Source organism: Prinia subflava, chromosome 1, assembly GCF_021018805.1.
Source record: "Prinia subflava isolate CZ2003 ecotype Zambia chromosome 1, Cam_Psub_1.2, whole genome shotgun sequence".
Lineage (NCBI taxonomy): Eukaryota > Metazoa > Chordata > Aves > Passeriformes > Cisticolidae > Prinia > Prinia subflava.
In genome coordinates this window covers 95,685,428-95,698,651 of record NC_086247.1, presented here as the reverse complement: position 1 = coordinate 95,698,651, position 13,224 = coordinate 95,685,428, and the positions used below count along the sequence as shown (strand labels likewise).

The 13,224-nt window shown below is 38.6% G+C and overlaps 2 protein-coding genes across 7 annotated transcripts in view; one reads left to right on the top strand and one right to left on the bottom strand.

The window, feature by feature from the left end:
- BRD9 (bromodomain containing 9) overlaps positions 1-906 on the bottom strand; it is a 25,114-nt gene extending 24,208 nt beyond the window's left edge. For 2 of the 6 annotated variants that reach the window (XM_063404307.1, XM_063404316.1), the window contains exon 1: positions 704-904. In XM_063404307.1, the coding sequence (XP_063260377.1) occupies positions 704-776 (73 nt within the window). In that variant the 5' untranslated portion in view covers positions 777-904. Of the gene's footprint in view, positions 1-703 lie in introns of all 6 variants that reach the window. The other 4 variants (XM_063404332.1, XM_063404343.1, XM_063404299.1 and 1 more) reach the window with 3 other exon arrangements.
- TRIP13 (thyroid hormone receptor interactor 13) lies at positions 854-13,224 on the top strand. The gene is made up of 14 exons (XM_063404354.1): positions 854-991; positions 1,256-1,358; positions 2,900-3,065; positions 3,367-3,496; positions 4,753-4,808; positions 6,448-6,538; positions 7,788-7,860; positions 8,801-8,864; positions 9,117-9,203; positions 9,975-10,081; positions 10,688-10,841; positions 11,022-11,134; positions 12,307-12,376; positions 12,933-13,224. Exons 2-14 carry the CDS (start codon positions 1,267-1,269, stop codon positions 13,026-13,028), a joined length of 1,299 nt encoding a protein of 432 aa, XP_063260424.1. The 5' UTR covers positions 854-991; positions 1,256-1,266; the 3' UTR covers positions 13,029-13,224.

The window sequence follows — 13,224 nt, the reverse complement described above, 5'->3', positions numbered from 1 at the left end:
GCTCATTCTAATACATAATCATCCTTTTTGCAAAGAAATTCTTTCCCAATGTCCAACCTGAAGTTCCTCTAGTGCAGCTAGAGGACATGTCCTCTCGTCCTGTCACTGGTTGCCATGGAGAAGAGACCGACCCCAACCTGGCTACAGCCTCCTTTCAGGCCGCTGCAGAGTGATAAAGTCTCCCCTGAGCCTCCTTTTCTCCAGGCTAAACACCCCCAGCTCCAACGCTTGCTCTAGAACTACTGTTTATAGGAATTCGCTGCAAGTCAAAATTATACACAATACATTTGGAAAGAAAAACAATAGCTAAGACTAACAAATCTAAGCTAACAAACAGTCGCTCGGTGTGTCTGACGTTACGATGTTCCACAAACCCGCAAGATATAAGAAACCGACTCTTCGGCCTCCCCCGAAAACGTCGCAACGTCCTTGCAGAGCAAGGTGAAATCCAGCATCCCTCAAGCACCGCAGCGACCGGATCCTCTCAGGAGCAGCCGTCAGAAGCACCAAGACGCTTGCGCTAACACCCCACCGCCCACCCCGCGTTCGTCGGGCCGCCCCCGCCGCCGGCAACTCCGGCACTCGGAGCAGGGGCTCTGCCCAGGCACCCCAGCCCGCGCAGGGACGCCGGGCCCCGCCAACAGCCGCGCCGGGGGAAGGGGCGGGCGCGTCCCGGATACAAAAAGGCCCTCTCGGCCCTTACCGCTATAGGCGGTAGCGGAGGTTGAGCGCCATTCTGCCTTCTCGGCTTTGTGCTTCTTGTGCTTCTTCCCCATGGCGGAGCCGCAGCCGGCCCCGCCGGAAGCGCTGGGGAGGGCGGACCCTCCCGCCCGCCGCGGAGGAAGATCCGGGTGAGGGGCCGGCCCTGCCTCGCCCAGCGCGCCCTTTACAAACAGCGGCTGCCGTGGTGGGTGTCCGGTGCCTCAGGCTCGCCTGCTCTCGCAATTCCCGTCGCTCCGGCGCGTGGCTCCCGAGGCCGTGCCTGCTTGAGGTGATTCCCTGTTCCCACGGCTGAGGCGGGAGCAGCGTGCCGCGCCCGTCCGTACGCGCGACTTCGTTCTCGGCGTGTCCCAAGGCTGTCGTCGCCATCTCCTGAGGGAGAGAAGTGCCGATGCCGATCCTGGTCCCGATCCCGTACCCGGTCTTTGGGGTGGGCGGTGTGCACCTGGACGGGGCGCCGGGAAAGGGCCATCTGTGTCGTGGGCGTGTAGCAGTCGCTGAAAGTCGCTTCTCTTTGGTATCGCTTTTCCCCTAGGAGCAAGAAAGATGGATGAGGCCGCTGGAGATTTGAAGCAAGCGCTCCCAAACGTGTGTGACAGCGCTCAGATCCATGTGGAAGTTCACCAGAAGTCGAGCAGGTCTCTGATCAGAGCTTTACTTGCTGCCACTTGTGCCTGTTTCCTCTCAGTCTTGTTCTACGCACCTCCAAGAGCCTGCAGGACCCAGCTTTGCCTTCTCCGTGCACTCCCAGGAGTTTCCTCACCTGTGTCTCTTCTTAAGTTTGAACAAATATGCTTCTCTCAGTTGCACCTTGTGGGTTGTGTCATCCAGTCTCATAAGCTGTTGGCCACGTTTGGGGTTTGGCCCAGTTTATCCTCATCTCTTTTGTGTTGGTGCTCACAACTGCTCACAGTACTCCAGATATGATCACAAAGCCAGCGAATGGAAATAGCTGCTCTGCCTAACATCTGCAGTCTTGGTAGCACAGCCTCAAATAAGGTTGCCCTCATTTGTAGCAGGGCACACTGCTGACTTACTGCCAACTTGTCCACCAGTACCCATGGGCCCTTTTCTGCAAAACTGCATGTCATCCAGTTGGCCTCCATTCTGTTCTGTTATCTGGGCAGTAGATGGAGAGCTAAGACTTCATGTTTACCTTTGTTGAACGTCAAAAGCTTCCAGTCAAACCACACTGCTAACCTGCAGAGGTCCCTCTGAACAGCAGCCTGGCCCTACAGAATACTGACAGTTTTCCCTGCTTTAGTGTTATCTATAAACTTGATGCAGTTATTTTTCATCCCATTGTCAAGGATGCAAAAACAGTGCTGGTCCCAATGCTAACAGCACCACACCACTTTTTTACTGACAGCTCTGCTCAATCTTTGTACTAATCACAGCTCTCTGCAGTGGACACTCCAACCCTCCTTGTCCATTTATCCAGTTCTTTTCTTACCACTTTGGAGATCTGAAGGATATGGGAGAGCATGTCTGAGGTTAGGACAATCAAGGTGTAAAATAGCCACTGTGCTATTTTTGCCAGGCTTAACAGAGAACTGAGAATTTTCACTGGTTATAGGTGATTGAAATTGCAAAATTAAGTTAAATCTTCAAATGGTATTCCTTTTTCTGTAGTTTTTATCTGTTCTGGAATTCTCCTTATGTCCCCATCTTGACGTTTCAGCTGTCTTGAAAGTATAATAGAGCTTCCAAGCTACGTTTACCAAATTAGTCTGTAGCTTGACTCGAAGTCTTTCTGGGTTTCCTACTAAACCACAGATTTCATAACTGCTTTCCATTCTTGAAGTCTTCTATCTGTCTCATTCAGTAGCCCCTATATTACCTCAAACAGAGCAAATAGTATTATTTGGATTATGTCTTTTAATGTACAAATTAAAAACAATATCAAGCTTGTTGCTTTTGCAGACAGACTGAATCTGACAGGTTCTTTTTTTCCTGTAGAATGTTGAGGAAGATTGAGTGGGTTTGGGTTTTTTTTTTTTGTGCTGGTTGTTTTTTTAGGATTTTGTTGGTTGGTTGATGGGTTGAGATTTTTGGTGTGTGTGAGATGGAAACTGTTTTCCATGAAGGCCTCACATATGAAATAATGCATAATGCACACTAATTCAAATTTCCTTATAAATGTCAATGACATAAAGTAACTGTGTTTCTTTCTTGTTAGTGTGGCCAAGAAAGAAGATATTAGGATGAATGTCTTAAAGCTGTTGAACAGACACAACATTGTGTTTGGTGATTACAAGTGGACAGAGTTTGACGACACTTTCCTCAACAACAATGTGCAGTCTGTGTCGATTGTGGATACGGAGCTGAAACTGAAGGACAGACAGGTATTACCGGTCAAGAATGTGCAGCTCTGTTTATGTGTCCCTGGACTACTTGTAGATAGACTGGTGGTACCCTAAGGGCATAAGCAAGACAAGGTCTATAGGATGATGTAGTATCTCTTCTTAGGCTGAGTAGTATAACTAGGAAAAATTGGCTAAATTTTTTTTACTGCTTAATAAGGTCTGAAACAGAGGTAGTAGGCTTCAGAGATAAATGCCAGCTGAGATCTGTAACTTTCTTTTGTTCAACTAGCTTTGAATGAGAAATATGACACGTAACAAATCTTATTTATGTTCATTCTAGCCGATTGACCTGAGCATAAGCAGTCTTTCTATTCATATTTTTCATCTGAATGAAGAAGGACCAACCTCTGAAAACCTGGAAGAAGAGAATGAGGATATCACTGCAGCTCACCACTGGGTGCTACCAGCAGGTACCTATGTGACATTTCTGGAAGCTCTAGAGCAGTAAAGAAAATATTGCAAAGGCCAGAAGTTTTATAGTTACCTGTTAAAGGTATTATTTATATTTATTGTTTGTCTATAGAGCAAATATGTTTGGGCTTCTTTCTTTATGGAACAAATATATTTGGACCTTTTCCTTTGTGGTTTTCACTGAATTGCTGCAGGTGATTCCAAAACACATTGTTTATTTCTGTAATACTTGTGGATGTGTGGAAATAACTGGTCTTGTGGTCTAAAATATGTAGTAATAATCAGAAGCATGCAAGATTTTAACACTGTTGGTTGCATTCCAAGTTTTATTTAACTTGTAAACCCACAAGAAACTTGTCACTTTAAATATTCATTTTCCAGAGCCCACTGCTGGCTTCCAGCCCCCAAGACAGGACTGCTTTTATACATGAAACAGACAAACAAACTAAACAGATTTAGTTCTTGTCTTCTGGAGAGGAAAAATAAGGCTTTCCTCTGTAATAGAGCCAGAACTGTCTGTTACTGTCTTGTGCTTCGGCAAGTTGGATTCTCTGCCTTGAAGAAGCAGCGCAGATGTGAGCTTTAGCTCAGAGAGACAGTAATTTTGGAACATTTCCTACTCTTTCCATGTTGTGAAATGCCTAACTATCCATTACATTTGTTTTCGGGAAGAATTAAATCTGATACATTGACATTATTGCCACAATTCTGTGGGTTATAATTGTCCAGTCTTTTTTGCTTTTCTTTGCTGAAAGTTAGAAGCCAACAGCTAGGAATGATTGATACTCAAATGAAAACTTAATTTTTTATGCATTTTTCAGCGACGTGGTCTTTTTGGTCCTCTACATCTTCATGCTAAAAAAAAAAGCAAAGTTGAATGATAAAATTTGCCTTAGAACCCTCCTCCTAATACAAGTTTTCATTGCTCCTTTGGTGAAATCTAAGTTCATCCTCTGCTGAGGATGGAAGGAATGATATTTTTCATTTCATGTTAAGAAATTAACATTAATTTCTCATCACAATTATTGGAGGAAACAGAAGCTTGGAAACTGCTGAATTTGTCTGTTAGAAAGTGGTGTTTGCATTTTGAGAAAAATAACTTTTTTTTTCCCCACAGAAGCTGATTTCATATGTCTGTTCTTAATTCCTCCTTCTAATTGAGCATAATTTGAAAACTGTTTTGTGCTGCAATGATGAGTTACAAGTTTCCAGATTGATTTATCCTGAACAGGTATATAATATATTGCTTTTGCAGCTGAATTCCATGGCCTTTGGGAAAGTCTTATCTATGACACTGAAGTAAAATCAAATGTAAGTTGGAAATGAATAACAATTAAGATTGCTTGAGGAGAAGTAAGAGCTGACACTGAGCCTCTTTGAAGTTTGCTGCGTCCTATGGAGTTATGAGTGCAGACTGGGTAGAAGGGAATGGGAGTTTAACTTTGTTTCTGGCAGCAGCTAAACAGGTAATGGGCTTGGCAGTAATGTTGACCAGCACTGTTATTGTTCATGCAAATACATATTCAATGATTTGACCAGAGCTGAGTGACCTGCCACTTGAATACTGGCAAGACATTGGAAAGAAACAAAACACTTTTGTTGGGTCATTTTCTAGCTTGAAGATCCTGTGCATTCATCAGAGGTTATACCATAATCTGAAATTTAGTAATTGTGATGCAAGTAAAACCCACAAATAGTTCAATTCAGCTTCTAACTGAAGTTCTTGGACACAAACAATTAATTCATTAGCTTATTTGTAATACCATAGGTATGGTATTCTCACTTAATTCTTTATAACCAAATGTAGAAAAGCAAAACATTCCAGTGATTGTACTTCTTAATTTATAAGGTAAATAACAATTAATATATCCACATTCGTCTAATTTATTTAATAACTTTCAAAGTCATCCGTGAAATGACAAGACTATTTAATTAGACTTGCTAGTGTTCTAAATAACAGCAAGCTGATCACTGTTGTGTAGGTGTATATGGGTAGAAAGAAATGGTTGCTTTTAATGGCTAAAACTAGAACTACTGCTGTAAAATTGTGACAAATCTTCATTCTTTAAATCATGGAAATGCCTGAGCATGGCAGGGTTTTACGGGCTCTGAAATGCTTGCTGTGAATTTTCAAAATAGCACAGTGTCAATAGAATGTTGAAAAATATGTGGATTAAGTTCAGTTGTTTTTGCTGTTGTGTGATTACTCCACCTCGAGCATGAGATATTGCAGGAGCACCATTGTATTGTCCCATCAACACATTTCAAAGCAACAGAAGATAATGTGGTATCAGGTGTTATTATAGATAAAAGTCATTATAGATTCACACCTGAAGTTCATTTTATTGAAAGAGTTCTCTACTTCCTAATTCTAGATAATCCTAAAATGAAACTGCAGTATTTTTCGAAGCAAGCATTCCAGGAAATCTGTACAACTTCCCTTATTTGAAAGAATGAATCAATCTACAAATTCCTTGCAGCAACTGATACAAATGCTTCAGTAAAAAGGAAATAAATGTGACAGGATGTGCTTTGTTTGGTGGGCTGACTACAGCAAACTGAACAAATGTATAGCTGTACAACATCTAAACAGGACCCAGAGCTGGAGTGTTTGACTCCCTGTCTTAGGTAGCTTGTGTTTTATAGACACACAGTACATGGGACAGTGAGAAATGAAATTAATTTCTCTTCCTTAAAGCATTTAATTTATTCATTTAAAAGTTCCAGAACTGTTTTTGTGCCAAGTACATGTTATTCTTATTCTTGGAGCAGGATTTAAGAATTCCCATCCTTTGCAGAAATAAATTTGCCTATAACTAAAAGACATGAGCTCTTTCTTTTGTTGTTGTTATGAGTACACAATAAACATCATTAGAGATTGATTCTCTCTGTAGTTGTATTTGCTGTTATGTCTCTAATTTGTGTCTTTCTATTTGTCCTCTTCATTTAGTTACTTGATTATGTGACGACAACATTATTATTTTCCGACAAAAATGTTGACAGCAACCTGATATCATGGAACAGAGTTGTTTTGCTGCATGGTAAAAATGATCTGTTTTAAGCCAAGTAGATTCATTTGCTGTCTGTTTATACTTTTCCTTTTGGAAAGACTTGTTCTGCATTCCTGTGTAGTGAAATGAGGTGGTACAAAAGCAGCACCTCAATAGTACAAATTTGGATGAAATGTAATGTCAGTGTCAAATCAATGTTCACATGTACTGTGTTTTGCATGAATTTAATTTCTAAAATTTACAGTGCAGTGACAGCTGGGTTTCTTAATTTTAATTTTTAAGTGATATTGTTGCATTTTTACATAATTATGCAGATACTGAAGATATTAGGAGGTATATGTTAGGTTAACTTCTATCACAGTACTAAATATTTTGTTAGTTATAGCTTTTTAAAAACTTTGGGGAAACTAGGAAAACAATCTGTATTGTGTTGTTGACACTGTGTTCTGTTGCCGGCTCTTGCTAGTTTAGTTACTGTTATTTCAGGGAAGCTGAAATCTTCAGTCAGTCCTAGCTTACTGTGGAGGTTATACTACAAATGAGATTAGCATCAGCTGAATCTGTTTTCTTGTAAAATGCATCTTGTATTGATTTTCTCATCAAGACTAGTATTCAAAAATAAAAGGTCATAGTGGAAGTATTTGTTGTTTGTACTTAAGTTATAACTGTCAATTTAGAAGAATGTTTTTGTTTGAAAGACTTGATTTCAGACTCATACTCTGGTAACTGTGCTTGTACTTGCCTCTTTGGAGGAAGTCTTTGTGGCTCTTCCATGGGATATTAAGTCAGATCCAAAAGGTTTGTCCCAGACTGTAGTTCCTCAACATGATCGGGGTTGCCCCAAGGAAGAAATTTCTGGGAAAGTGGACAGCTGATCAAACTGATCATGATATGTTTCTGTTTTTCGTGTTAGCAGAGTGTGTTTCAGGAAGATACAAGTTTAAGTATAGCACTGATTATAGAGTGCTGACGAGCATTAGCCCTGCAGGGGTGATACACTAAGCTTCTGTGGCTGCTGAATGTTTTAACTTTATGATGTCTGCATACAATATGTTGCACTAATTATAGTAATAATTGAAAAGTATGTAAAATCAAACATTAGCTTTAGGACTATGGTCAAGTAAGCAATTTTCTCAAAATACTCTGGTGTACACAATCACCTGCTGTGTTTTTACTCTACAATTAGTGCTGTAATGAAATAGAGTAGTTAAAAGGTCTTAGATGTCATTAACAATCTTATGCAGACTCTGTGTAATGCATGGATCTGATTTCAAACCAGGCCCTCCAGGAACTGGGAAAACTTCTCTCTGTAAAGCACTGGCTCAGAAGCTGACAATTCGACTGTCATACAGGTGATTTTTTTTTTGGAAAATTTTCACTTTAGCTTGCTATATTTAGTTGTTCTTTTTCACTGGCCCAAGTATACTTCATATTTGATTTCAAGTAACTTGTACCTAGTGCTAATGTGGTTTTTTTTGTAGTGCACCAGGCTAGCAATAAAATTGATTGCTACACTGATTAGGATATTGTAAGGCCTTGTAAAAGGTGTAATTATTTGTGCCCAGGTGTGTAAAAAGACATCCCAGTGGCAGTACAGTAATTTTTACTCACTTTATACATCAATGAATATTAAAGGGTAAAGAATCGAGGAGTATTTTGATTTTTGTATATTCGTCTTTGATAGAGCCTGGTTTTGATTTTTTAAACTAATTTCTTTTGTACTTGGATTGTCTGAATGCCACAATCTGCAGAGGTCAGTTTGTATATCAGACAGGTAATAAGAAACAGCCTAAAAGTTCATAGCAACTTAACAAATTTATATAAAAAATAAATGTTATATAAAATACAAGTGTACCATAAATAATATGTAATTATTGGCATGATCTGACTCTAACCCAAACTGAACATATGAAAATCAAGGGCTGTATAATGTGTGGTTGAGATACTTTGTCACTTCTTGCTATATTGAAGAAAATCTTATCAAAAAAAAAAAAAAGAAAGAGAGAAGAACGAGGCAATTATCGTAGTAAGAGTTACCCTGTTCTAAAGAAGACATTCTAATAGCAATTTAATATAGAGAATTCTAGTGACATTTTCAGCAACAGGACAAGTTCCAGCAACAAAAATAATACTGATAAAACATGTATTATATTTTGAAATGTAAGTAATTTATTGTACTAGTTCACAGAACTCCAGGGTCAGAATGTCAGGAATGAGACTTACAGAAGTTAGTGATGTCACTGATTTTTATTTAGAATGGAGTTGATACTTCTTTTTCTCTTCATACTTTAGGTATAGGTATGGACAGTTAATTGAGATAAACAGCCATAGCCTTTTCTCTAAATGGTTTTCTGAGGTATGTATTGATGTACCTAATAAAATAAACTTCGTATTTTAGCAATTACTCTGTAATTATTCTGTTGAGCTTTTATCCTAAGTATGCACACGAGAGATTGCTTAGAATAATTAATGTGTTTGAGAATGCTTAAAGAGAAGTTTTATTGGAAAGTTGTTTTAAAACCAGGCATTTACACCTTTAAATATGATAAGCCTTAGAAAGTTGTGTGGTAAGGAAATAGTTAATATATGCATTATGGTGTCTTTCTAGAGTGGCAAGCTTGTAACCAAGATGTTCCAGAAGATCCAAGAGTTAGTTGATGACAGAGATGCCCTTGTATTTGTACTGATTGATGAGGTATGATTCCAATAACGTTGTACATAAAACATGGCAGAAAGGAAATTGATAGAAAGGAGCTGCAGTAGTGCTCATTCATAAAGAACAAGAAAAGCAAATTTATGCTATTTCATTAGCTACATGATTGTGCTGACTTTAGTCTTGACTCCTGCAGATTTGAGAGGTTTGTAAAGATCATAGTATTAGCAGGCAAATTCCATCTGAAAATGGATTGAAAACTTAGTGAAATTTCCCTTGCTGTTATGCTTACAAGTGGAATATTGTTTTAAACTTCAAACTAGCCCAGATTTGTATTATTTGCATTTGTTGTAGAGCTCTAAAAAACATGAATATGGTTCAGTTCATTGTTGTTAGATTTCCTTCAAACTTGCATACAAAAGCAACTTAGTAAGTATGTACCTTATTAGCCTTGTCTTATTGGAGTTCCTGTGGGGCAGCTCACTATAAATTCAACCTATTCATTATTCTGGTGGTGTGTCCCATTCCTCCGCCTTCAAAATTTAAAATGAAAACTAGCCTCCGTTCTGCTGCCTAAACAGGAATTTCTCTCACTACACTTTGCTTCCTTGACATGCCTTTCTTTTTCCCTGGAAATTCCTACCTAACAAAAGATTTTGAAGAAGTTTTAGATAGTAGGCACAAGAATCTGAAGATGTATTGCATGAGTTACCTGTTTGCTGCCAGGACTTCAAAAGCGCAATCTTTTTGGGTTTTTTGGTGTTTGGTGATTTTGTTGTTGTTGTTTTGGTTGATTGCTTTGGGTTTTTGCAGGTGGAAAGCCTCACAGCAGCCCGCAGTGCCTTCAAGGCAGGCACAGAGCCTTCAGATGCTATTCGTGTGGTTAATGCTGTACTGACACAAATAGATCAGATTAAAAGGTATTGTTTGCATATTATTGCAACAGCAGAAGGTAATAGACAGTTTCAGTATTCCTATTCCTATTAAATTTCAATTCCTACTTGGAATACTAAACCAGATTAGTTAGTGAACTATTCTTTGTTAATGATGCTAATTTTGAAAATAAATAGGAGTAATCCAGTGGAATATTTTGCATGTACCTGTGTGGACAATCAAATCTATGGACAGTTTGCTTCCCCTAAAGACAGGGCGAGAAAAAGGACAGATCATGATGTCTGCTTGGAGAACAGACATCAACATTGAAATAATATTTTCATAATCTTTTTTTTATGTGTGTGTCAGAAGCTATGCCAGTAGGTTCTAGATAGTTAACATATATCACTTGTGGAATAGAATTAGGGGAACTATGGACACTGGAGAAACACCTGAAGGAAAGAGACTATGCATTGAAATAGTCTGGTGATACCTGGCCAAGAGCTTTAGATCATTTAATGTAATTCCAGATTGACAAGAATGATGTGACAGCATAAATTATTTGAATCATAGGAAGGAAGGTCTCAACTTGCCAGTCATAAAAAGAGATAAACCTTTTACATGTGACCTAAAAATCTGGTTTTGTCTTGAAGGTATCCCAATGTAGTTATCCTGACTACTTCAAATATTACGGAGAAAATTGACATGGCCTTTGTAGACAGGGCTGACATTAAGCAATACATTGGACCTCCATCTACTGCAGCAATATTTAGAATATATCTTTCTTGCCTGGAAGAACTCATGAAGGTAATACTTGAGAGCAAAACTGTAAAATATCATACTTTAGTAAATTTTAAATTTTAATCATACTTCCTAAGTAACAAAAATACATGTTTCATTCCTTTTCTGTATTTCCACACTTACTGTAGAATTTAAATTTTGAATGCATTTATTTTTCATACAACAGTGTGTAATTCTCTTTTCTAGTGTCAAATAATATATCCTCGACAACAGCTTCTGACACTCAGAGAGCTTGAGATGATCGGCTTTGTAGAAAATAATGTGTCAAGGTTAAGCCTTGTACTAAAAGAAATCTCAAAGTAAGATTCTGAAATTCTATTTTTTTCATACATATGTACTGAGTTATGGAATGATGTGTAAAACTAACCAAATTTCCTAACAACTGACGATCTGAAACAACTCAATTTTTTTTTTCTGTTTGGGATAGTGCGAAAACCTTCAGGGGACAAAAAGTGGAAGCAATTGCAATTTGCTAACATTTCGTAGTACAGATCAGGCTTGGCCTAGTGCTGCTTCTGGTTTGTGCTCTACCATTTGAAGTTCTCTTGAAAAGTTGCTGGCTGGATTAGCCTTAGGTTTCAGTGGATGTTGGGAACTGTAATGCACTTCAGCAGAAATTGCATGAGCTTTAGGTCCTGCTAAGAAAGTGTCTTGAAATGCCTTGCCATCTGCTAGATCAATATTAAGCGTGGAGATATAAGTGGACAGAAACAAGGGAGAAAGAAATAAAGTGTAAATGGACAGTGTTGTGATTTGCTGAATATGCTGGTAGAGCAAATGGTCTTTCACTGCAGCATAACAGTTCTTCAAACAATAAAAATTATATTTACAATATCAAGCAACTTTTTTTCCAAAGTCCTGGCTCCTATGAAACAAAATAATACTCATAAAGTCTGGAAAGTGTTCTTTCTTTCTGTTCCTGAAGTGTGCAGTCTTTACCAGTGAGGAGTGAAGTAAAATAAAGTAAGTTTTTCTGGGCATGGAGATTTGCATTTTATGTACGCAGAGTGGTGCTTGGAGAAGATGCAAACCTACACCAAGTGGGTGAGGTGAAGGAAACTGTGTGTATATGGTGGGTAGGAGGAGACAGGCAGTACCCATAAGGTCCAGCATTCAAACCAGTTTTTTTCCCAGTCCTTCCAAAAATGGTTGTGTCTGTACCACACTGTACAGCAGTGGTAGACATACCCCCAAATTCATGAGATTGGCAAAACAGTGTGGAGGGCCTGATGTAACATTGGCAGGCAGCTGTGCCTGTGCTGTTGCTCTGTACTATGCTGTGTAGTGCCCATAAAAACAGAATTTTTCTGTTCACTCCCTGCTCCTGCTAAAAAAGCCGCAAGTGACCTGTTGAATTGTCATGTGAGGTTCTTCTAGAGCAACTTAATGGAGAAACACAGGAAAAGGAAAAGCCTTACTTAAAGGGTGGATATTTAGCATTTAAGCAGCACTTGTCTCTGTTTTACCATAGAAAAAGTGAAGGTCTTGGTGGCCGGGTCCTGAGAAAGCTTCCTTTCCTAGCACATGCACTTTATATTCAAGTAAGTTTATTATATTCAAGTGAGTTTATTCTGTTCATCGTATTTTGGGTTGGAGTTGAGACAGGCAGAAAGACAGCTGAACACTGCCTGAAGTGAAAGATTGGTCCAAACCTCCCTTTTAATCTAAATTGCACTTGTTTCTGCAGCTTTGTAGACTAAAACAATTATGTGCTGTCCATAATTTAGAATGGGATTGAAGACATATGGGATTGACCTGACCATTCTACTTTTAATTAAATTAATGAACATTAATATTCATGCTCTTAGAATTCCTTGCTGAAAAATAAAAACCAAACCCCTACCGCTTTATAAAAAATAATTTGTTAAAAACCGTTTTCTAAGCAAATATACAGAATTTTAACTGAAGACTTTGCACAGGCTGACTTTAACTTTGCTGTGCTGATTTTAAATAAACTTGCAGTTTGATTTATAGTATTTTTCAATTTTTGTAACATGAAATTCAAATATTTCTCTTTTAAATAGTATGATTTGTTTGTAAAATACTATGTCTGACTATCGCTGTGGTGTGTGTAACAAAATGTCCTCTTATTTTCAGTCCCCCAGTGTTACAATGACAACTTTTCTTCAGGCCCTTTCGCTTGCAGTAGACAAACAATTTGAAGAAAAAAAGAATCTTGCAGACTGCGTGTGATACTCTACGGTTTTGTAGTTGACTGTATTGTTATATTTTTCATACGAGTTGTGCTATTTTTATGCATTTGTAAAATAAAATGTCAGCACCTTAAAAAACCTGGAATGATTCATCTGGTTTTTCAAAATATTCATTAATAAACAATTAAGGAAGTTCACAGCATTTTTTTGGAAACCCTTATTTCTAATCTCAATAA